The sequence below is a fragment of the Amphibalanus amphitrite genome, unplaced genomic scaffold, assembly GCF_019059575.1.
Source record: "Amphibalanus amphitrite isolate SeventyFive unplaced genomic scaffold, NRLGWU_Aamphi_draft 002670F_arrow, whole genome shotgun sequence".
NCBI classification, from domain to species: Eukaryota; Metazoa; Arthropoda; class Thecostraca; order Balanomorpha; family Balanidae; genus Amphibalanus; species Amphibalanus amphitrite.
Genome location: NW_024884067.1, coordinates 1 through 25,121, shown reverse-complemented (window position 1 = coordinate 25,121; position 25,121 = coordinate 1). Strand labels below are relative to the sequence as shown.

General features: G+C 50.7%; 3 protein-coding genes and 2 pseudogenes across 3 annotated transcripts; 3 read left to right on the top strand and 2 right to left on the bottom strand.

Moving 5' to 3' along the window:
* Nucleotides 1-1,117: 1,117 nt before the first annotated feature.
* On the top strand, nt 1,118-1,752 carry LOC122377248 (annotated as a pseudogene).
* A 2,781-nt stretch (nt 1,753-4,533) lies between these two features.
* Nucleotides 4,534-5,099, bottom strand: LOC122377251 (histone H2B). Its single transcript, XM_043357205.1, has one exon. The coding sequence runs from the start codon at nt 5,032-5,034 to the stop codon at nt 4,663-4,665; it is 372 nt and encodes a 123-aa protein (XP_043213140.1). The 5' UTR covers nt 5,035-5,099; the 3' UTR covers nt 4,534-4,662.
* Nucleotides 5,100-5,179: 80 nt separating this feature from the next.
* LOC122377247 (histone H2A-like) lies at nt 5,180-5,641 on the top strand. The gene has a single exon (XM_043357203.1). It carries the CDS (start codon nt 5,240-5,242, stop codon nt 5,639-5,641), a length of 402 nt encoding a protein of 133 aa, XP_043213138.1. The 5' UTR covers nt 5,180-5,239.
* A 5,311-nt stretch (nt 5,642-10,952) lies between these two features.
* Nucleotides 10,953-11,347, bottom strand: LOC122377250 (annotated as a pseudogene).
* A 137-nt stretch (nt 11,348-11,484) lies between these two features.
* On the top strand, nt 11,485-11,985 carry LOC122377249 (histone H3). The gene has a single exon (XM_043357204.1). The coding sequence runs from the start codon at nt 11,508-11,510 to the stop codon at nt 11,916-11,918; it is 411 nt and encodes a 136-aa protein (XP_043213139.1). The 5' UTR covers nt 11,485-11,507; the 3' UTR covers nt 11,919-11,985.
* Nucleotides 11,986-25,121: the final 13,136 nt, after the last annotated feature.

Below are 25,121 nucleotides of genomic sequence, written 5' to 3'. Positions count from 1 at the left end.
GTAGCGTCATGTAGCGGGCCCAGGTAACGGTATATAAAAATAGATTCAGGGACATGCGTGATGCTAAATGCACTTACGTAAGAATTTATCATCTAAGCTGAAAATGGCCTTTGTCTTAGTTCTTGGGCCGGAATTAAATAGCCGGCATTAACGTAACGTAAACGGAAGACCTGGCCAATTGCCAGCTATTAACTTTCCCCCTCCCCCGGCTATAGCCTCATGGCTTGCCGGGAGGACAAAAAAAAAATTGAACTGAATGTACTTGAAGGCCCAATTTATTACCGCTGTTACATAGGAACCTCCGCTTTGTTACAGGAGTGCGAGGCTCGACGAGCGACTCAACCGCAAGATGGCGGAGACTGAGCGGCGGCCGACGACGTGTGACGTGATGTGTGAAGTGTAGCTGACTCAAAAAGGTGAAGAGCTGTGCATATATCTTGGAATTGCAGTTTTCCCCGAATATTGACTGTGACGGTGACGCTGGAATATTTTAGGTAGCTCTCTTTCTAACCGATGACTGTTACATGCGGGTTCCTGCGACGGTTGGCGGTTCTCTTCTGTCATCTTTGAGCGCGCTTCTGGCTTCACACGGCGCGCCTGGCAGCGCCATTGGCGTATCTGTCTGTCTCTGTCTGTCTGAAAACTGCACAGCACGCTTCTTTTTCAAAAGTCATCCTTGAAAACGACAGCTGCGAGCCAGGTTTGTCGTCCGTTTGCAGACATTTGTAGCTTGAAAGGAGCGCAATCGATGCGTTGTAGATCCCGTTGGCTCCGTTCGTCAGCCGGTCATCGCTGCTTGTATATTTGTGCCGATGAAATGATGCCACGTCGCCGGATCACTGCAGCAGCTCGCCAACAGTAACTTGAAAAACAACCTGACTGCGCTCGACGTAGTGGTCTACTCCAAATCGACGGCTGCCAAAGGGAAGAAAAGTGTTGGCGCCACCACAGCGTGCGTGACTGCTCACCGCAACGAGTCCCTGGAAGCATTAGGGCGCAAACAAATGTCACCATTGTCGAGATCAGCTGCCGGTTATCAGTAAACTGTTGCGTCAGTCGTGTTTGTCCGGACTGAATCGTCTATGGCAGCTCTCTGGCTTTCCAGTAAGCGCAAAATGACGATACCTGACGCCAGAAAAAGATGACCGAGTCTACCGCTGCCACCGCCCCTGCTGCTGGCGCCGCCAAGGCGGCCAAGGCAAAGGTGCCTCGCACCAAGCCGACGCACCCGCCCACCAACGAGATGGTCCAGGGAGCCATCAAAGGTCTGAAGGAGCGAGGAGGCTCGTCGCTGATCGCCATCAAGAAGTACATTGCAGCGAACTACAAGGTCGACGTTGAAAAGCTGGCGCCGTTCATCAAAAAGGCTCTCAAGACTGGCGTCACCAGCGCGCCCTGGTGCAGACTAAAGGCAAGGGTGCCAGCGGATCGTTCAAGCTGTCTTCCGCTGCTGCCAAGCCGGCCAAGCCCGCCGCAAAGTCGCCTAAGAAGCCGGTGGCCGCGAAAAAGACACCAAAGAAGACTGCTGCCAAAAAGTCGGCGGACAAAAAAGACCGCCAAGTCTCCCGCCAAGGCCCAGAAGCCCAAGGCCAAGCCAACCAAAGCAAAGAAGGCCAAGTCGCCGGCGAAGAAGCCCAAGGCACCGAAGCCCAAAAAGACGGCTGCCAAAAAGCCTGCCGCCAAAAAGGCCCCGGCTAAGAAGTGAACGATGTGCCTGACCATTCCGCTGGCACATGTCAATGGCTCTTATCAGAGCCATCTAATCGTCTCGTCTTTGTCTTTTTAAGCACAGATGACATCTGGATCTCCCCACTCTCCTGGGAGACGACCATCCACTTCTCCTCGAAAAACTCTTCGCATTTCTGGCTGTTGCCGTTCAAGTGGCTGTTGCCGTTCAATGTGGCGAAGTGTAGCACGCTGCACCTGGGACCAACCAACCCGAGGAGTACATACGCCATCCAGGGGATTCCGCTGCAACAGACGAGCGTCGAGCGCGACCTGGGAGTTCTCGTGGACGAGCAGCTCAAGTTCCGAGAACAGGCTGCAGCTGCTGCATCGAGGGCCAACCGTGTACTCGGGCTTATCAAGCATGCTTTCTGTCAGTTAAACTGCAGCACACTACCACTTTTGTACAAGGCCATCGTAAGACCCATCCTCGAATATGGCAACCAGACCTGGGGTCCTTTTAACATGGCAGACAAGAAGCTCCTAGAACGCGTGCAGCGTAGGGCAACCAAACTCATCCCAGATCTTCAACACCGACCATACCAAGAAAGGCTACAAGTGCTGGGTCTGCCATCGCTGCAGTACCGCCGCAGAAGAGGTGACATGATCTCCATGTTCAACATGATGCACAGGAGGATTGGACTGGACAAGGGAACTTCTTCAGCAAGCCTCGAGCCGCACAGACGAGGGGCATCCATTGAAGGTGGCAAAACTTCAGGCTTCAACAAGGACACGCATCAACCACTTTACCACACGAGTCGTCAATGATTGGAACTCGTTGCCAGAGGACGTGGTGTGCGCCCCATCTGTGAATGCCTTCAAGCACAGATTGGACAAGCACTGGATTAACCTGGCATACGAGGCTCCAGATTGATGCAAGCCAGCCAGTGATCAAAAAGGTCATCCAATTCAAAAAGCTGGGAGCTCGTCAAGAGAGGATCGACCAGGCCACAGAGCCTTCCTAATCCTATCTTATCAGGTATCAGGTATCAGGTATTTCTCAAGGACGCGCAACTTCTCCACGAACTTCAACCCCCGGCCTGGCCTAGTGCCAGAAACTTCCTCCTCTCCTACATTCTTCTCTACGCCATTTTCTCTCCGCCGCGCCGTTGATTGTACGTGCTAATGATTGATCTTCCATTCTTGCTGTTGATGTTGTTCTTGTGATTTTTGTGATTATCGTTCGATGTTGTTCCCCCACCGCTTCTCATTCGCACTAATTGCTCCGTTGAATCGTCCATCTCGCCTAATCACCTGTGATTTACACGCGCGCTAACGGCGGCGGAGGCGCGGCACCGGAACCGCGAACTTAGGTGACTCCACATTGCGCGCTCCGATCACGTCGATTGGGCCGAGATCGTTGAGCGTCAACACCGACTGGGGGCTTAGCTTTTCCTGCTTGGCCTCCGGGCGCCCTTCTCGCGCGGAGTCACCTCCCTGTCCCTCTTCTTATCCCTCCTTGCATAGACGGTCTCCATATTACGCGCTCCGGTAAAGGCCCCGTGCAAACACTAACCGTCGCAGCGCCAACACCGACTGGAGGCTGAAGCTACATTAGCTTAAACGATACAGGTTTTTTCCCCGCGCTATTTTGGCTTCAGCGCGGGGTTTTTCCCTTTGCAATAGGCGCCGGGTTTTTCAGTTCATAGAACTTTTTCCCTGGCTATTACACCCCACAACCGAACACTGACACCTTGCACAAGTATGACTGTGTGTATGAATGTTAATAAATACATGAACCAATGTTGTGTTTGCAGCGAGAGAAGGCGGAGACTGCCGGAGACCCGTGTCCGTCGCCTCCAAAGTCCGCCAACAGCCCCATCTCAGCTCGCCTGGCGAGATACAGACAAATATACGAGGAAATGAGGGCGTATTTTGCTGCACAAGACCTTCCGCGGAGCCGCGACCCTCTGGATGATCCAGACCTGGCACCGTACCTCGTGCGCGGCGTAGATCGGTGCTAGGGTGTATCGTGTTATTCTAGAGTGTATGTATCGTGTAACTGTATCTATGTAGTGTGAATGGTAACAAATCTAAGTTACCGCGGTGTTAGCGGCCTATTCGCGAATGCGGTTACCGAGGTGCTACTGCCTCAGTCTGCGCTGCGTTCTCGTGCTGCCTTCTTGTGTTACAATGCAGTCTCCACTCGTAGCTGTTTAGAGTGTTCCCTACTGAGCGGTGGCGACTCATCCTTGCCGTTCGGATTGTTCTTTAGAACAGCAATAAATGTGATGTTGTGTTTTCGGTTCCAGCACCTTCTTTCGGCACTTCGGCAACAAGTAGGTACTACTCCGTTAGCTTTGCCGTTAGCTAAGTTTTGCATCCCGGCCAAAATTGCCGGTTTAACTGTCCCACCGCTCGAGACTGGCGCTAGGCTGGCCGAGCAAAAAAAAAAGGAATCGAAGCGATTCAAAACTGTTCCTTAACCCGCGCCCCGCTTGGGGAGGGCAGAAACTGCCCCCCCCCCCTCCCCCGATTTTCGCCAATAACTTTTTAACGCGTTACGCCAGCGACGTCAAACTTTCAGCACCTTCTTACACATCAATTTTACACGTTCCCTGAAAATTTGAGCGAAATCCGTCGGAAAAATGTTTTAGAAAATGACGTTTTAGTGACGTCATGTTCGCCTAAAAAACTTAAGATTTCAAACGCCGCTAGTAGCTGCCACCGCTACGTCCCTTATCATGCGGTACTGTTGCGATTTCGATAGCGACCATGGTAAGTGCAGATCAGCGTCTGCTTCAAGCCGACGACCCGATGCAACATTGACCTGGATGTAAACATCTGTGCTGGAAGTCCACTATTTGATTTATTGGTCTTGAAAAAGACCTATTTGTGCTGCTAGGAGCGGCACCGGCCGGCATGGGAGGCGATGAGCGATGATCAGTGATGAGATGAAGCGAGCGTCGACCGGCACCGGCTGCCAGGCCAGCCAGCTTACTTGCTGCTCGTGTACTTGGTGACGGCCTTGGTCCCCTCCGACACGGCATGCTTGGCAAGCTCACCGGGCAGGAGCAGGCGGACAGCAGTCTGAATCTCCCTAGAGGTGATTGTCGAGCGCTTGTTGTAGTGCGCCAGACGCGAGGCCTCGGCAGCAATACGCTCGAAGATGTCGTTGACAAAGGAGTTCATGATGCTCATGGCCTTCGACGAGATACCGGTGTCGGGGTGGACCTGCTTCAGCACCTTGTAGATGTAGATGCCGTACGATTCCTTCCTCTTGCGCTTACGCTTCTTATCTCCCTTGGAGATATTCTTCTGGGCCTTGCCGGCCTTCTTTGCGGCCTTTCCGCTAGTCTTCGGTGGCATGGCGGCGCTTCGAGTGCAATACACTGTTAACACGAAACGGGTATGGTATGGTGCTGGTATTTGAATTCGGTTGATAAAGCGTAATGGCGGTGGGTGAGAGTGGGTGAGCACCGGTGTCCGGCACCGCTACGTCCCTTTTTAAATCCAGGTGTGAACGCAAATACGGGATTGCACGTTTGTTGCTACATCTTGTTCACATACAGCCATGTCTGGACGCGGCAAGGGCGGCAAGGTGAAGGGAAAGGCCAAGTCCCGGTCCTCCCGGGCCGGACTTCAGTTCCCTGTCGGTCGTATCCATCGTCTCTTGCGTAAGGGAAACTATGCCGAGCGCGTCGGTGCCGGTGCCCCCGTGTACCTGGCTGCCGTCATGGAGTACCTGGCCGCTGAGGTGCTCGAGCTGGCCGGCAACGCTGCGCGCGACAACAAGAAGACCAGGATCATCCCTCGCCACCTGCAGCTGGCCATCCGCAACGACGAGGAGCTGAACAAGCTCCTGTCGGGCGTCACCATCGCCCAGGGCGGTGTGCTGCCAAACATCCAGGCGGTGCTCCTGCCCAAGAACCGAGAAGATAGCAATCATCTGGCTCAGTCGACTCGAACCCTGTAACAGGCCTTTTTAAAGGCCACACAATACTAATGGAACTGGTCACAGGTCACTTTCATAACAACGCGCCGGCTTATCACGCTATCTGGGGAGCACCCAGAGCTGTTTCCGTTGGCGTGAACCGTTAACGCCCCGTGGGGGGGGGGAGGGTGAAACGGCCCCTCCCGTGGACCTATCAGCAATTTGAGCTTTCATTACATTAATTATTATTTTAAATTCCGAAATTCAAGTGCCTAATGGTATGATAGTGAGTGTACATAGCTATTCTAATGTGTAATGCCTGCCTGCCTATTCTAACGCCTATTGGACGCAACGTTTAATGTAGTAAATGTAACGCTAACGGTTGCTTTATGCGATTCTGTAATGTGATTTGCTTCGAGGTTCGCAACGGTATTGATCGTAGGGGCTTAATCCTTACCAAAAGGTGAACACAGATGACTGTGTTGGTCTCCTTTGCTTCCCCCAGCATTCAGCTTGGAATTGTGGTTTTACCGTCCCTCTTATTAAAGTTATCTAACTTTTTGTAGCTTCGTCAGGTTAGACGCGACGCGCGTGGCGATATCCGGCGGCCGCTGGCGAACTACCGCGCACGGGCCTGGCGGCCGCCAGTGGAACTACTGCGCAGGTGGCAGCCTCCCGTGGAGAAGCGGCTGGCACGGCCGCCCACTCCACCACCCCCACCAGCTGGCCGCCAGCGAAGTGGGAACGACTCGGCTCAGCGCTGCCGGCCGCGGGAGGGGGAAACCGCCCCGCCGCCCGACACACTGCCGCCGGGCGGCCGGTGGAATTTTAGCCGTCGGCCGGTGTTTATTTTTTCGAAGGAAGAGTTTGACAGTATTATATTTACAAATTCCACTCCCTCTCGGTCCCCACTAACCTGCATTTCTGGCGCGTCCGGGTTCATCCCGGTGAGGAAATCCGGGCGGTCCAGTACGGGCGAGACGCGGCGCGCGGCGGGCGCGGACGGCCCGTCACAACTCACATAAGGTACAGACGGGAGAGATCGACCACACTCCCGCGTAAATAAAACGTATCTAAAAGCGTATATTATCATCAAGGTCGCAAACACTCAGCTCGCAGTCCAACACCGGTGGTGGAACTGACGCTAGCGTCTCAGGGCTCACTTCGCCCCCCCCCTCCCAGTCTCCCCACTGCCACCCCATCTGAACACCCCAGGGGTCCCCATAGCGTCACCCCCTCGCATTCCCGGCGGTCCCCTTACCGCCGCCCCGCCCTCCCACACCTCGGCGGCCGAGCGGCCGGCCGGGCCCGCCGCTTTCCGCCCAATGTCCTCATTTGATGATATCTAAATTTGGCGCTCTCCAGATCGCCAGAATTCTAGAAATGGCCGATGAGAATACGATAGATGTGTATTACATAATCCGTTGAGCAATGAGTGGAGCAATTTGGACGTAACTATGTTCAACAGTTGAATGGAAGCCAAATAAGCCGACGAGGGTCTCAATGTCTGAAAATCGCTAAATTTAAGCGCTTATCAAAATCAAGAGGGTGAAGGGAAACAAACATAGCGGGAACCAGGTGGTCGACAAAGACCTTCTCGACACGTGGCGAGGTCTAAGGCGTCTAACATATACCCGGTGTGCGCCACGTCTGGCTGTTTCGGGTGTCCTCATATGAGGACACTGAGCGCTAATGGGTTCTCACATACAATCCTCACGAAAACATACCTTTATCGAAAAATAATCAGAGAAATGTACAGAAAGGCAAGGTTTCCGAATATTCTTACGGAAATGGTTTCTATGGTAAATTTGGCGGAATGCCTTTTATGGTGACATCTCTGTCTCCCTTATAAAATCACGGGTCGGAAACATACCATGCGAAACAAATATCGGAAACAGCAGCGAAAAGAGACTGAGCCGCTTCCGAATTTTCTCACGGAAATACACTCTAATGGTGTATTTGGCGGGATGTCTTTCATGGTGACATCCCAGTCCCATAAAATCCTCACGGAAACATATCTTTGCGAAGAATACTTGGAACACAGCATCGGAAATGACACGGCGACGCTTCCGAATTTTTTCACGGAAATATACTCATGTGATGTATCTGTCGGACTGTTTGTCATGGTCACATCTCAGTACCCAATGTAATCCTCACGGAAAGATACCTTCATCAGTAACGGGCCAACCTATTGCTGTCAGGGGGCTCGAACGTGGTGAGCCGAAGATGATTGTCGGTTCGGGGAGGGAGGGTCGGGGCAGAGGGGTGTGAGGAGACCGAGGCGTGGCGCGGCAGAGAACTGAGAGCGCGGCCCGAGTCCAGGGAGGGGGGGGGAGGGGACCGGGCAAGGCCGAGCCGAGATAAGGCACGCATTGTTCACAGAGGGAGGGAGGGGACGGGGCTGTCTCGCAGGACAACATATCCACGATGGTTGAGCAGTCCAGGACGAGAGCTCGGAGGTGCGACGGCCAACAATAAACTTTAATGATGAAACATCAAGCTAGTAACATGCATACTGACACCAGATCGTACCAACCTGAACCGGATATGGAATCCAATTCGTTGAAGATATGTACATGTCACATGAGCTGTCAAAGACGCATATTTATGGATGCATGCATTGCAGTCCCTGCCACGCCTGTCAGGCATGGCAGGTGCTGTCCCTACCAGCCATATGCTCCATTCACAGTTGCAGCGGTTGCTGTACATTAGCGTCATCTATGATTCACGAAAAGTCTCACGATGTTGTACCATTTCCCGCATTATCTACGGTGGTATTAGTTCGTGAGAGAAACGTGAACGCCCATAAGGTGTGCTGGAAGGTGGTTTTCCGAAAAGTCTCACGATATTGTACGCCATTCCCGACAAGTTACGGTGATACATTTTCGTGAGAAAAACCGGAAAACCAGCTCACAGGACTCTGACACCGCACCGTGTGTCATTTTGACACGGAACTGGTGTCAATCGCTTTCCGAATTTTCTCATGGACACATGTACCTTGCCGAAGATATTCGGAAAATAGTACGGAGAGTGCGAGGGAGCAGTTTCCGAATTTTCTCACGAAGTTTGACGCGCTGGGGCGCGGCAGTGAGCCGGAACATCCGGAGCTCTGTCGCGCCTGGGGCAGGGATGCGGGCCCGAGGCTAGATGCTCGGCGCTGGCCGTAGGACAGTTCCGCGCGACGACCCCTGTCAGTCCCGCCCCTCACCCACCCCCGCGGTGCCGGTCTCGGGTCCCGTCTGCCCCTACTTTGGCGCCATCTACGATTCACGAAAAGTCTCACGATGTTGCACCCAGTTCCCGGATTATCTACGGTGGTACAATTCGTGACAAATACCAGAAAACATGTCCTGGCCAAGGCTATATAAACCAGGTAGAACGCTCCGACGAAAAAAGTGGTGACAAGCGATAATTAGTAGCCGCGACCCTCTTTTGTTCAAACTATATCCGCAAGCAGCATTTACAGGCTAGCGGAAATCGACCAATCGGCGCGTTCGGCAATACTCAACGCTGATTGGCCCGATGCTCGTGACGAAATTGCGGGGGACTGCAGCTATTCCCCTATGGCGTTTAATAGACTTACGGCTTTTGAAGGGATTTGTACCAGTTTTGTTGGGTTTGAGGCCATTTTGAGCTTGGATATTCTTTCTGTGACTTTTGACTGTGTAATAACGACATTTAATCATAACATTTCTATATACTACCGGTGTCACATCGACCAAAAGACCGTAAGTACATGGGATAGACGGACCACTGCTGATGGGGCCACACATGCCGGCGTGTGGTCATCGGAGGCCCATGAGGGCTCGACATAGGCCCTTCATGGGTCGGTATAGGCCCGGTGGGTCCAGTGCAAGCCTATCAGGGGCCGGTGCTGACCCAACAGGGCCCAGTGACATATAATGTAAGGCCGTCTAGGGACGTGAGGGCTCATGGGGCCATATAGGACCAATAGGGACCACATAAGCCAATCAGGGGCCATTTAGGCCAATAAAGGCACTTCAAGGGACTTGAAAAGGTCATTCAAGAGCTGTGGTGGGCCCATGAGAGGACGGCACTGGTCCAGCAGGTGCAGTCAGGGGATGTTGTACGGGTTTCTCAGTGGCCCATTTGGGCATATCAGTGACCAATTTAGACCAGCAGTGGGCTTTGTAGACCTATCAGGGGCTGGTGATGGTCATCAGGGCCAGCGTTAGTCCATCGGGGCACGGCATATGCCCATCAGAGGTAATTGCGAGCCCACGCTGAACAATGCTGGCCCTCAACGGCCCCATGGATCTACATTGACCCATGGGCCATGATGTGTCATGTATGCCCCTATGACAGGCCTACTCAGACCCCTGATGGACGTTCCCGGCCTCTGATGACCCTATGCTGAATGCAATTTAGACCCAGCAGTGGGCTTTGTAGACCTATCAGGGGCTGGTGATGGTTCATCAGGGGCCAGCGTTAGTCCATCGGGGCACGGCATATGCCCATTGCCCATCAGAGGTAATTGCGAGCCCACGCTGAACAATGCTGGCCCTTCAACGGCCCCATGGATCTACATTGACCCATGGGCCATGATGTGTCATGTATGCCCCTATGACAGGCCTACTCAGACCCCTGATGGACGTTCCCGGCCTCTGATGACCCTATGCTGAATGCTGATGGGGCTCTAAGAGTCTCCAATAACCCTTCGTCACCCCATTATTACCATACGCTGGCATTAGGGACCCCACATCAGCCGCAGGGCAGTCCGTACCATGACAGCATGTCTTTTCGGCCGATATTTCATCGGTAATATTTATCAAAATCATGATTTTATGGTGCCATTATATAGGTAACAGTCATAAGAAATATATTTCAACTCGAAAACAGCTCGAAACAGCATATAATTTAAAAGAAACCCCTCCGAAATCCAAAAGCCTATTCGGGTCCATAGAGAATAACTGCGGTCCCCCGCAATTTCGTCACGAGCGTCGGACCAATCAGCGTCGAGTACCGCCGAGCGCTGATTGGTGAATTTTCCGCTAGCGTGTAAGTACTGCTCACGGAACAAGAGTTCGTCGACAATCCTCCACAAACGTCTGTCACCATTTTTCATAATGCTTAACAGCCGGAGCGTACCCCCCTGGTCCTGGCTTAAGGGGCTGTGACGGAGTACCGTTCGTCAGGTCGACACGGGACTGGTGTCAATCGCTTTTCCGAATTTTCTCATGGACACATAGGTGCCTTGCCGAAGAATATTCGGAAAATAGTACGGAATGTGCGAGGGAGCAGTTTCCGAATTTTCTCACGAAGATATCCTTCGGGGATGATTGGCGTCTCAATAATGTAATACAGTCAATCGGTGAAAATCTTTCAGATTAAGTGTGGCCTTTAAAAAGGCCTGTTGTTCGTGGGGCTTTCGTCGCGAGGCATTCCGCTTAACCGCCGAAGCCGTACAGTGTGCGGCCCTGGCGCTTCAGAGCGTAGACGACGTCCATGGCGGTCACCGTCTTGCGCTTGGCGTGCTCGGTATAGGTGACAGCGTCGCGGATGACGTTCTCCAGGAACACTTTGAGAACGCCGCGCGTCTCCTCGTAGATGAGGCGCTGATGCGCTTGACACCGCCACGACGAGCCAGGCGTCGAATAGCAGGTTTGGTGATTCCTTGAATGTTATCACGCAAAACTTTACGATGCCGCTTAGCTCCTCCTTTACCCAATCCTTTGCCGCCCTTGCCACGTCCCGTCATCTTGGCGAGTAATTGGTGGTACCTACCTTCAGCGCCAGGTAGGTTCGATAAGTACAGGTGTTGCCGTCTGTGTGCCAAGCGGGTAGCCTCTTGAAAAAGAACGCATGCTGTACATTTGTACAATCGTGCGCTTTCAAAATTCAAGTCTATGTCTTAGAGAAAAAAAACCCGCGAAACTTAACCCACGCAATGGCTCGCACAAAGCAGACAGCACGCAAATCCACGGGCGGTAAGGCACCGCGCAAGCAGTTGGCCACTAAGGCGGCTCGCAAGAGTGCGCCGGCCACTGGCGGCGTCAAGAAGCCACACAGGTACCGGCCCGGCACAGTGGCACTGCGTGAGATCCGCCGCTATCAGAAAAGCACCGAGCTGCTCATCCGCAAGCTGCCGTTCCAGCGGCTCGTGCGCGAGATTGCCCAGGATTTCAAGACTGACCTGCGCTTCCAGAGCAGTGCCGTTATGGCCCTGCAGGAGGCCAGCGAGGCCTATCTGGTCGGCCTCTTCGAGGACACCAACCTGTGTGCCATCCACGCCAAGCGTGTTACCATCATGCCCAAGGACATTCAGCTGGCGCGTCGCATCCGCGGCGAGCGCGCCTAGGCCGCTTGTGCCGTTGCCGTGCTCCGGCAGGCTGGCAAGCAAGAAACAGGTCCTTCTCAGGACCAGAGAGGTGTTGCGTAGATTGCCTGATCGGATTTTTGCCGCTTTGTGGACTACAGGACGCTTTGGGGACTGGGGACTACCTAAACCAACCTAGCCTGACCAAACAGAACTTTACCTAACCTAACCTAACCTTAACTAGCCAAACCGAGCCCCTAACCCAACCCACACGAACCTAACCCAAACTAACCTAACCTAACTTACCTAACGCAACCCAAACTTGACTAAACGAACTGAACCTAACCTAACCCAACCCAGCCTTAACTAGCCGAAACGAACCTAACCTAACCCAACCTTACCCAGCCTAGCCTAGCCTAGCCTAACCTAACCTAACCTAACCTAACCTAACCGTCTCCCCAACGGCGACGAGGAAAAAGTTACTCGCAGAAATTAATCAATTCCTGCGAATTAATAATAATTCATTAATTATTATTAATTCGCAAATTTAATTAATTATCTATTAGTGATTAATCTATATTATGATTTATAAGTTGTCCGTGCGTGCGTAATCCGTCATGCCTTATGTGTCTTATTGCGCCTGAAAGGCGCCGCGTATCGACGTGAAATTTGGCATGCCGAATCTGTGGGCGTGGGCGGCCTTTGTATTAAAATTTGGGACGGATTAGCCCAGGGGTGCGCCGTCGGCACGTGCAAAAGGGTGCTCCCATAGGCTTAACACGTGGCCGGCGAAAATCGGGCCTGCAGCGCTCCTTTCCCGGGCTTATAACTCGGCGATGGGAGGCTGCAGGGAGATGGGGTGGCCACCATTGGATAGACGAGAGATGGGCCTATCGTATTGATATAGTTTCATAGCATAGCACGCGCCACGTGCAAGACAGCACCCCCAGTTGCGAAAAAATGACCGATTTCATGCATTGTGGGAAGAAAACCGATGCCGCTGGAAAACGGCTTGACGGAATGAAGTCGGTATTGTATCGTTTTGCAGACAAATGTACGTGTAATAATAGGAAAGCAAATAAAAAGTGACGATCCGTACCATTTCTTTAATAATGAAAAATTAATTTGAAAATTTGATTTGCACGGAGCGCGATGTCCTTTACAACACCAAAATGTATTGAAAACGATGATCAATCGTTATGAAACCTACATATTCGGAAAGAGCATTCTTTTCTGACCAATATCCACCCAAGATATTATCGAAAAGTCAATAAACTTTTGTGAAAATGACTCAAGCATGCGACCGTGTTTTGATAACGTTACGCGTATTTTCCGACGAAATCGGATCGGTGGCTTCGGCAGACAGGCCCAGGCAGGCTATTGAACCTTTGACAACAAACGGTAGCGGGTAGAGTAGGGTAGGGTAGGGGTAGGATAGTGTAGGAGTAGGGTAGGGTAGGGTAGGGGTAGGGTAGGGTAGGGTAGGGGGTAACGGTAGCGCTGGCTTACACCTTCTCCGCCGGCGCCAAGGTTGAAACTAATCAAGGTCATATATTTAATGGAATAACCTTCTGTTCAAAGTTCTAGAAATTGCCAAAAGTTACCAAAAACACTTGAATATATTTCGGAGGCGTTCCTTCATCGGTTCAAGTGACTTGAACCGATGAAGGAACGCCTCCGAAATATATTCAAGTGTTTTTGGTAACTTTTGGCAATTTCTAGAACTTTGAACAGAAGGTTATTCCATTAAATATATTACATATAATGCTGTTCACCAGAGTGCTTCGTCATCTAATCAAGGTCACGTTTATTGATGTCCGTGAAATTAGCGTCAGCAACAGCAACGAATACAGCGTCGGATTCAGAATCGCTTCAAAAACTCATATCAGGTCAATTGGGGGACGGGGAGCAAGAATATGACCTTTATTTAGCCCTAGCTCTTACCCCTTACCCCTTAATCGGCCCTTAAAAGAAGGGGCGCGTCAAAAGTACCTCAAGGGTTCGTCTGATCGCCAAAATAAGGGCGGCAATCGATTCCTCGGGTCAATATCTAGCCGCAGCCTTGGGTTCCAGATGTGTGCATCTTACCCCTTACCCCTTAATCGGCCCTTAAAAGAAGGGGCGCGTCAAAAGTACCTCAAGGGTTCGTCTGATCGCCAAAATAAGGGCGGCAATCGATTCCTCGGGTTAATATCTATCCGCAGCCTCGGGTTCCAGATGTGTGCATCTTACCTCTTACCCCTTAATCGGCCCTTAAAGGAAGGGGCGCGTCAAAAGTGCCTCAAGAGTTCGTCTCATCGCCAAAATAAGGGCGGCAATCGATTCCTCGGGTCAATGTCAATATCTAGCCGCAGCCTCGGGTTCCAGATGTGTGCATCTTACCCCTTACCCCTTAATCGGCCTTTAAAAGAAGGGACGCGTCAAAAGTGCCTCAAGAGTTCGTCTGATCGCCAAAAAAAGGGCGGCAATCGATTCATCGGGTCAATATCTAACCGCAGCCTCGGGTTCCAGATGTGTGCATCTTACCCCTTACCCCTTAATCGGCCCTTAAAGGAAGGGGCGCGTCAAAAGTGCCTCAAGGGTTCGTCTGATCGCCAAAATAAGGGCGGCAATCGATTCCTCGGGTCAATATCTAGCCGCAGCCTCGGGTTCCAGATGTGTGCATCTTACCCCTTACCCCTTAATCGGCCCTTAAAAGAAGGGGCGCGGCAAAAGTACCTCAAGGGTTCGTCTGATCGCCAAAATAAGGGCGGCAATCGATTCCTCGGGTCAATATCTAGCCGCAGCCTCGGGTTCCAGATGTGTGCATCTTACCCCTTACCCCTTAATCGGCCCTTAAAAGAAGGGGCGCGGCAAAAGTACCTCAAGGGTTCGTCTGATCGCCAAAATAAGGGCGACAATCGATTCCTCGGGTCAATATCTAGCCGCAGCCTCGGGTTCCAGATGTGTGCATCTTACCCCTTACCCCTTAATCGGCCCTTAAAGGAAGGGGCGCGTCAAAAGTGCCTCAAGGGTTCGTCTGATCGCCAAAATAAGGGCGGCAATCGATTCCTCGGGTCAATATCTAGCCGCAGCCTCGGGTTCCAGATGTGTGCATCTTACCCCTTACCCCTTAATCGGCCCTTAAAGGAAGGGGCGCGTCAAAAGTGCCTCAAGGGTTCGTCTGATCGCCAAAATAAGGGCGGCAATCGATTCCTCGGGTCAATATCTAGCCGCAGCCTCGGGTTCCAGATGTGTGCATCTTACCCCTTACCCCTTAATCGGCCCTTAAAAGAAGGGGCGCGGCAAAAGTACCTCAAGGGTTCGTCTGATCGCCAAAATAAGGGCGGCAATCGATTCCTCGGGTCAATATCTAGCCGCAGCCTCGGGTTCCAGATGTGTGCATCTTACCCCTTACCCCTTAATCGGCCCTTAAAGGAAGGGGCGCGTCAAAAGTGCCTCAAGGGTTCGTCTGATCGCCAAAATAAGGGCGGCAATCGATTCCTCGGGTCAATATCTAGCCGCAGCCTCGGGTTCCAGAAGTGTGCATCTTACCCCTTACCCCTTAATCGGCCCTTAAAAGAAGGGGCGCGGCAAAAGTACCTCAAGGGTTCGTCTGATCGCCAAAATAAGGGCGGCAATCGATTCCTCGGGTGAATATCTAGCCGCAGCCTTGGGTTCCAGATGTGTGCATCTTACCCCTTACCCCTTAATCGGCCCTTAAAAGAAGGGGCGCCTCAAAAGTGCCTCAAGGGTTCGTCTGATCGCCGAAATAAGTGTCGCAATCGATTCATCGGGTCAATATCTAGCCGCAGCCTCAGGTTCAAAAGGCCGATAAAGGGGTAAGGGGTAAGATGCACACATCTTGAACCCGAGGCTGCGGATAGATATTGACCCGAGGAATCGATTGCGACCCTTATTTTGGCGATCAGACAAACGCTTGAGGCACTTTTGACGCGCCCCTTCCTTTAAGGGCTGATTGAGGGGTAAGGGATAGGATGCACACATCTGGAACCCGACGCTGCGGCTAGATATTCACCCGAGGAATCGATTGCCGCCCTTATTTTCGCGATCAGACGAACCCTTGAGGCACTTTTGACGCGCCCCTTCCTTTAAGGGCCGATTAAGAGGTAAGGGGTAAGATGCACACATCTGGAACCCGACGCTGCGGCTAGATATTCACCCGAGAAATCGATTGCCGCCCTTATTCTGGCGATCAGACGAACCCTTGAGGCACTTTTGACGCGCCCCTTCCTTTAAGGGCCGATTAAGAGGTAAGGGGTAAGATGCACACATCTGGAACCCGACGCTGCGGCTAGATATTGACCCGAGAAATCGATTACCGCCCTTATTCTGGCGATCAGACGAACCCTTGAGGCACTTTTGACGCGCCCCTTCCTTTAAGGGCCGATAAAGGGGTAAGGGGTAGGGTGCACACATCTGGAACCCAAGGCTGCGGCTAGATATTCACCCGAGGAATCGATTGCCGCCCTTATTTTGGCGATCAGACGAACCCTTGAGGCACTTTTGACGCGCCCCTTCCTTTAAGGGCCGATAAAGGGGTAAGGGGTAGGGTGCACACATCTGGAACCCAAGGCCGCGGCTAGATATTGACCCGAGAAATCGATTACCGCCCTTATTTTGGCGATCAGACGAACCCTTGAGGCACTTTTGACGCGCCCCTTCCTTTAAGGGTCAATTAAAGGGTAAGGGGTAAGAGCTAGGGCTAAATAAAGGTCATATTCTTGCTCCCCGTCCCCCAATTGACCTGATATGAGTTTTTGAAGTGATTCTGAATCCGAAGCTGTATTCGTTGCTGTTGCTGACGTTAACTTCACGGACATCAATAAACGTGACCTTGATTAGTTTCAACCTTGGCGCCGGCGGAGAAGGTGTAAGCCAGCGCTACCGTTACCGGGTAGGGTAGGGTAGGTTAGTGTAGGGTAGTGTAGGGGTAGGGTAGGGTAGGGTAGGGCAGGGTAGGGTAGGGTATAGGGTAGGTTAGGGTAATGTAAGGGTAGGGTAGGGTAGGGTAGGGTAGGGTAGGGTAGGGTAGGGTAGGGCAGGGTAGGGTAGGGTATAGGGTAGGTTAGGGTAATGTAAGGGTAGGGTAGGGTAGGGTAGGGGTAGGGGTAGGGTAGGGTAGGGCAGGACAGGGCAGGGTAGGGTAGGGTAGGGTAGGGGTAGGGTAGTGTAGGGTAGGGTAGGGTAGGGTAGGGTAGGGTAGGGTAGTGTAAGGGTAGGGTAGGGTAGTGTAAGGGTAGGGTAGGGTATAGGGTAGGTTAGGGTAATGTAAGGGTAGGGTAGGGTAGGGTAGGGTAGGGTAGGGGTAGGGGTAGGGTAGGGTAGGGCAGGACAGGGCAGGGTAGGGTAGGGTAGGGGTAGGGTAGTGTAGGGTAGGGTAGGGTAGGGTAGGGTAGGGTAGGGTAGTGTAAGGGTAGGGTACGGTAGTGTAAGGGTAGGGTAGGGTAGGGTAGGGTTGAATTGAGTAACATCCTAACTTACAAAGGGCTCGAACAACTCGCATGCATCACCATCATGCTTTACAGTTCAATCAAAAGCAGTTACCCAGTTCTACACAAATAATACCAATAAAAATGCAAGTTTCTACACCCAAACTAATGCATCCGTTAATCATGCATATCAAAACATACAGTTATCGCGTAAACCTGTATTCTAGTTATCACTAATAGATAATTAATTAATCTGCAATCGCAGATTGCAGGCAAAAGTAAATCAAATAAGTTCAGGTTAAGTGATTATGCATTAGATACATAACCACTTAACCTGAACCCTCGCCGGCACAGGCCATTTAACGTCCTTCGACTGCACAAGGAGGGTTGGTACGACCCCCACTTCCCCTCGCGTTTGGCCCCTGCAATCATCAACTATCGAAACCGTGGTTTCAAACGCCGGCGAGGTTTTGGATTAGTTTCGCCCGTAACCTCTCCTAAGACATTGCCTACGGCACTGCACTGCTTCGCCACGAGAAACATGGTGGTGTCATTATTCATAGTTGAATGGCATTTGTTGGACAGCATGCTTGTAATATTTGTGCGTTTTGTTTTTCCCCCACCCCAAAAAAAAAAAAAAAAACAAATATTAATCAATCATACACACAAAGGCAAAACAAAATTGGCCGGGCTCGGGCTGCCTGCGGACAGCCACGGCGACGAGCTGTAATCCGTTGCATCCGTCGACCGCGATAGTCGACGGTTTCATGCTCACGTGGCCCGACTAGACGAGCCGTTTGACGCGCTGGGGCGTGGCAGTGAGCCGGAACATCCGGGAGCTCTGGCCGCGCCTCACCCCTTACCCCACCCCCCGCGGTGCCAGTGGCAGGCAGACAGACACACAGACCGCAGACCGGGGACGGTGTGAGCGCCCTTGGCTCAGGCAGGGGCGTTTTCAGCAGCAAAAAGATGGACATTCTCAACAACAGAAATGCGGTGCAGATCATTCAATGAGTGTCGGCTGTCTTATTCGTAATTTTCCTCTCACCAGCTTCGGAGTCTCACAGTCAATATGATTCGCCGAATTTCCCGATGGTACCTTGTTGATTTGGTGAGTTGGGTGAGAGGAAAATTGAGAATAAGACAGCTGACATTCCAATTAGCAGATGGGCCGAGTGATTTTTCAATCAACCCAATCAAAAACAGTTTGTTTCGGAACTAAGCTTCATCGATCACCGTGAATGGCATTTGCCGAATTTGCCGATGATACATGAACGTGTTTGGTTTTTGGTCTCTACCACGGTTTTCAATCAGCTATATTTGCAAAGAAATAAGCATAAATGTTTGTTGCGGCGATGTCAGATTGCTTCATAAGTGGCAGGGAAAGTCATTTTTGGAGCCCTTTTAGGCAAGTCATCACTCAACTTCGGACATGCCCGTAATCCCGAGACAAAAAGGCATCTTCCGCAACATCTCATAACTTGGTATTGAAAAAGAAATTGTTACATGTGAATTTTTGTTGAAGATAAAGTGCTTAAGTTAAAAAAGGTGTGGGACAGCAAAGTACAAGTGAGAGGCATGCTCGTGCCATAAAAATATTTCAAAACAGATAGTTGATGTTTTAGATATTTGACATTCCATATTCTTATGTAGCAATCTGACGCAGATTGCACCAACAGGGGACGGTCACCTACAAGAAAAGTATGAATGGGAAGGAAACAAAACTTAGCCTACAGCTATAGCAGACAAAGGTTTACATAGCCCTACAAACAGTTTTCTGAAATCGATTTTCTTATGTAGCATATGAGGCGCAGGAACCGACCGTCGTGAGACAGGTTAGTTTTACCCTACTGATGATGGGTGAGCTGGGTTTAGACCGTCGTGTGTCAGGCATGTGTCTGAGGAAAAGATTCGTATCGTCACGGTATGGCCTTATGTAGCATTTTAACATTGATCTGCATGCATATGCCACTATGAAGCATCTGCAAATTCGATGCAGGTTGCTACATAAGGTGCAGATGCTACCTTATGTAGCAAATGCAGATGCAGATGAATACGCAGGTGCTACTATGTAGCATTTTTTTGTGCTACATAAGGACTCGGAGCAGATGTGCTACATTAGGGATTGTCAGCCCGGGCGATACCAGGGTGATATGTCAGGTTATGCTACATAAGCGCATCTGATGCTCGTTTTGCTACATTGTCAGACTGCTACATGATGGTAACTTCAGATGTGCAGTTGGATCAGGCCTGCAAGCAGATTGCTACATAACAGATTTAAAATTTTTCAGCGGTTCAACCATCTGCCTCTGCTTTGCTACATAGTGGACTTAATTTTTCAGCGATTCGGCCATCTGCCTCTGCTTTGCTACATAGAAAAAGTACCATTGCAGATTGCTACATAGCGGACTTGGACGAAATGAAGCCTCGGCAGATGCTACTTATGGGACTTGTATTATACTGACGTGTATTGAACGTTTGGTGACGTTCATTGAACGTGTATTGACGCGTATTTAACGGCCGCCGCAACACGAAGCCGTGCGGCCGCCACTCACTAACGCTACTGAAAAACACATACGGCGCCGGGCAGCGCGGCGGTCGTATACAGCCGGCCGCGCGACGACCAGTGGTTTTACGCTTGTCACCTACCGGGAATGTCTGAGGCAGCGTGGCACGGCAACCGGCGTTTACTATCGACTTGTATTGTGTGTATTGTTGATTTATATGGTATTGCCAGTATTGTATTGATGGGCTTCAACACATGTTCGACGAGAGACCGCCGTGTCGGCCCTCCGCAACACGAAGCCGTGCGGCCGCCACTGACTAACGCTACTGAAAATTTGCCATAATTTGTTCGACCCCTAAGATGAAATAATGAGCGTGTAGGAAACTCTATTATGTACGGAACCCGCGTCAGTCAGAGTTGCTGGATTACTTCCCTAATCTCCAAAATCGGTCAAAGTTGACAGGGTAACGAAGCCTTTTAATGTACGCATGTGGCAGGTCACCAATAATCACAATGATGACTTGAGCGGTGAGACCTGGTTGAATTGGTGAGTTGGGCGAGAGGAAAATTGAGAATAAGGCAGCTGACATTCCTATTAGCAGATGCTCTGAGGGATTCTTCAGTCAAACTATTCAAACACAGTTTGTTTCGGAACTGAAACTTGCGATCACCGCCAATGGGCTTTGCCGACTTTGCCGACTTTGCCGAACGTGTTTGGTTTTTGGTCTCTAACTTTGCCATAATTTGTTCGACCCCTAAGATGAAATAATGAGCGTGTAGGACACTCAATTATGTACGGAACCCGCGTCAGTCAGTGTTGCTAGATTACTTCCCTAATCTCCAAAAATCGGTCAAAGTTGACAGAGTAACGAACCTTTTAACACGCGTAGTGGAAGGGGGCACCCCTCCTGTTTTTCGCTAAAAACTCGCGCCGCAAACCTAATATTGATGTGAAATTTCAGCTACCTGTGCAGAATTGAATTGCAGATCTTCTCGTGCAAGAAATAAGAAAATCGGCTCACAACTTTTCTACTAATAGCGGTGTAAAGTCAAACATCCGGCCACTGCCAGCCGTTGCGCGCGCGCCGCCCGCCTGAATTGTAGACTGTGCCGGGGCGGGATGGTCCCGTCTTTACATCGCGCTCGTTACCGCTGATTACATTGGATTCGCTTAAGATTTTGTGTGAAGACTAAGAAATGTACAAGCAATCTTCTGGTCCATAAATTTTGAAAATCGGCAGATAAAAATTTGAATTATGAGTGTGTAAACACAAAATTGTGATTGCCGCGTTTCCCGCGTCGGCCGCCGATCCCGCTCCAGCCGGCGACATCTTACCCTTAGCAGGCAACTAACTGCCATATTATTGTTGGATTAACTAGAAATTCACCATACATAATCACAATCAGTCTGTCTGAGCTGTCAGTCTGTCAATCCTTACGGTGTCCGGGAGTTGTCCCGTGTTGAGTCAAATTAAGCCGCAACTGAGCATCCTTCATAATCCGTGATCCCGGTATGGCGGGAAACCTTAGCCAATCGGAGTGCCCAGATGGGTTGTCATGCCAACGGTTGCTTGGCAACGACTCAGAGTAGGGAGTCGGGGCTCCGGAGAGCTTGAGACAGCTTAGGACAGAGTGATGGGATGTCTTCTCGTAACGGCCAAAATACCCGCTATTTCCGCTAATGTCTACACCACGGGCCACCACAGGCGGAGCAGCGCCGCACACAGTGCAGCGAGCCGAAAGACCGTGGCGACCTCTGCAGTCCATATCGCCAACCACTAGCCAGACATCTGGCTGGGCTGAATGGCTCCACGGACGGTGGTGACCTCTGCAGTCCATATCGCCAACCAACCGTCGGACAGAGGGTGGACCGGGAGACGTAGAGGGATCTCTGGGCTCGGAGAGGACGCCTTCATATGGACGCAGTGTCTCTCCTTCCGAGTCCACGATCAACTTCCTGCGATCTTCTGCCATACGATCTTCTGCTCAGACTGCTTTACGATCTTTTGTCCGGTTACCGTTAAATGGAGAACCTACGCTCACCTAAAACGTCCTGCCACCTAGCATATATACTGAGAATTAGTATCTACCCAGAGGGAGTGATGATTAAATCAACAGCCTTCCAAGTAGGTTAGTTAGGTGCTGCCACCTAGCGGACATACTGAGAATTAGTGCTCACCCAGAGGGAGCAGCGATTACATCGACCACTTTATAACGCCAAGGAGGTGCTGCCACCTACCGGCGGTACTCCAAACTAGTGGTTGACCAGAGGGAGCGGTGGTTTGCTTCAATGTTGGTTGATACAGGGCCGCCCGGAGAGTGCCCTGCTACCTACCGGCGGTACTCCGAACCAGTGGTTGACCAGAGGGAGCGGTGGTTTGCTTCAATGTTGATACAGGACCGCCCGGAGAGTGCCGACTCCTTATGAATATATATATATGTATATAGCAACTGAGCATCCTTCATAATCCGTGATCCCGGTATGGCGGGAAACCTTAGCCAATCGGAGTGCCCAGATGGGTTGTCATGCCAACGGTTGCTTGGCAACGACTCAGAGTAGGGAGTCGGGGGGGGGGGGGTGGGACTAAATGCTTACTTCGAAATCTAAGCTACGTTGCGGCATTGGCGGTTATGTGCGGCGTGTATGCCGCATTATTAGTAAGAGGCGACCACTAAATTAAAGACTCAAACGCTCCGACCGGTTCTCAATGAATAACACTGCATACCAAAAATGCCAACCGCTCTCGTCATAAGATATTCAGCTTTAAATAAACTAGGTTATCTACATCATCATTTTGAACCAAATTAATACTTTCAACTTAACTCACTCATTCCTTCCTTTGTTGTCTCCAAACAGTCGTTCGATTGTCTGGAAATCGTATGCTAAATCCCGTACCTGTATGCGACTGGTGCATATAAAGGCCGATAAAAGAATTTGAATGGGCTCTGGCATGCGATTTCCTGGCTACCCAAAAAAGTCTGTTTCAGTCTTGCTATCAAAAACATGACCTCGCCCGCACAGGGGGGGCGGGGGGTGGATGCAACCCCCCTAAGGTTTTTCGCGAATAACTCGCTTAAAAAGCGGCTGATCGCGACGAAACTTTCAGTACCCTCGCATTGATCAATTTAACACCCATCCTGAAAATTTCATGACCCTGACCCAAATGACCTTTGACCTGTGACCTACTTTTCGAGACCATGTTTGGCCGGAACCGCGATTCAGCGTATGTCGGCTCGCATTAGCAGCGCGTTTGCAGTCTTTTCGTGGTTTCAAGCGTTCAAACATGTGATATGATGTTGCCCCCATGCATTAGGGTGGGTGTCAAGGTCACCTGAAGGTCAGGTCAGGTCATTGACCTTTGGTGACCTCGGTTCACTTTTTCGAGTTTGACATGTTTCTAGGTCAGTTTTTTCGAGCTGAATTCGAATTAAGCAACCACATGAACGTTAGTACAAAGTAGTTTTGGTGCCTTCGTAACATGTTACGAGGCTGTCAGAGGGCGGTTGACACCTACTACAAATACCTGGCAGGACCTCTACTGGTTGACCTGACCTGACCTAACCCGACCTGGCCTAAATGAATGAAGACATCATCTGTGATCAAAACTAGCATGATATTCGTGATCAGCACCCCGAAAAACCCCATAGCAGCCACACTACGACGTTCTAACAGGTCCCAATTTTCCCGCCTTTTGGGTCATTGACCTGACCTGGAAGGTCAACCGATAACCTAGGACCTTAAAATTGGGTATCATCGGCTTTCTCTCGTCACGGGCAACACGCTCGTTTTTTCCGCGAAGCTCTAGCTTGATCAGGAGCGAAACGGCAAGGGGTTATACCTTATACGTTCGCGGCTGAGTATTAATTTGGTTCAAACAATGATGTAGATAAGTTAGTTATTTAAATCTAAATACCTATGACGAGAGCGATGGACATTTTTGGTATGCAGTGTTATCCATTGAAAAAGGTCGAAGCTATTGAAATTTTTAATTTAGTGGTCGCCGCTTACTAATGCGGATACACGCCGCACAACCGCCAATGCCGCAACGCAGCTTAGATTTCGAAGTAAGCATTTAGTCTCACCCCTTCCGAGTCCCCACAATGCTTTATGCTTAGGCCTTTATGCTTAAGCAAGTCAACATAATGAAAACCCTCGCGGACCTATTGGTTTTCTACATACGCGCCGGCCAAGGGGGGGAGGGGGCGGGTGCGAAATGGGTACGACCCCCCCCCCCCTCGCCGTATCGTCCCGGATACGGTCGATTACACGCCTTTACACGCTTTACGTCGATTACACGCTCTTCATTTTATAATAAAAAGTCGCAGTGCATGCATCCAGCATTCAAGGGTAAATATTTTTACCCCGACCGCCTCAGGCGATCACGTGTTGTCACCCACATGGCCGCAGCTGCCTCTCCGTTCTTAAAGGAAATAGTTCACTTTTAACATGGGTTTGAACTGGAATAGCAGTTCCGTAGCCTGGGCTGAGACGAGCATAAATCAGGAGCTTTTACAGCCCAACGATCACCTAGGCAAAGATATTCTATTTCTCGTCCCGAAAAAGGTGTCGATGTGTGCCTTGCATATATTCGCATCCAGTATGAAAAGAGCATGGGTACCGAAAATTCTTCAGAAACTAGAGAAATTATCTACGAGAACTCTAGAGAAATCTCGTACTGATCAATAAGGACATTCAGCAGCAGCAGATCGCCCAAATGCCGGTGGCCGCGATAATTTCTCTAGTTTCTGAAGAATTTCGGGACCCATGCTCTTTTCATACTGGATCGCCTGTGCCTTACAGAAACTGAAAAGTTCTTCCTATATCAAAATATAGAAATAATCTTTTGTTATAAATAGGTTTTATTTTCTTTGCTGATCATTTTGAACATAAATCATAAATCCATTGCAAAAAAAATAATTTCGTGAAAGTGAACTATTTCCTTTAAATGTGTCTTGCGGGCAGTATCACCCTGTGTGCGGACGGCTAGTGTCATCTGGGGAGCGAGGTAGAACTAGCATGGCCAACCTGAGCGACGAGGTGTCACTGCGGGCGGTGGCTGTGCCTATACGGGCGCTGGGAAAGGCTGGCATGGGGCAAGACACGTCTAAAGGGACCTCCACCCTTAATGCCTTAAATCGGAAATATAGCGCAGATATCTAACGATTTTTAAATGTTGACTAAAACGTTTTGTAGAACGCGGTGGTATAGTGCTTTGCGCGCAATAAGTGCCGCACTTTCAGCTACCAAACTATTGCTTCCAAATAAAGTCGCTAGGAACAGCGGAGATCCCAAAAAGTAAGCAAAAG

Coding starts and splice junctions, on each gene's coding strand:
- LOC122377251 (XM_043357205.1), bottom strand. CDS start 5,034: ATGCCACCGAAGACTAGCGGAAAGGCCGCAAAGAAGGCCGGCAAGGCC.
- LOC122377247 (XM_043357203.1), top strand. CDS start 5,240: ATGTCTGGACGCGGCAAGGGCGGCAAGGTGAAGGGAAAGGCCAAGTCC.
- LOC122377249 (XM_043357204.1), top strand. CDS start 11,508: ATGGCTCGCACAAAGCAGACAGCACGCAAATCCACGGGCGGTAAGGCA.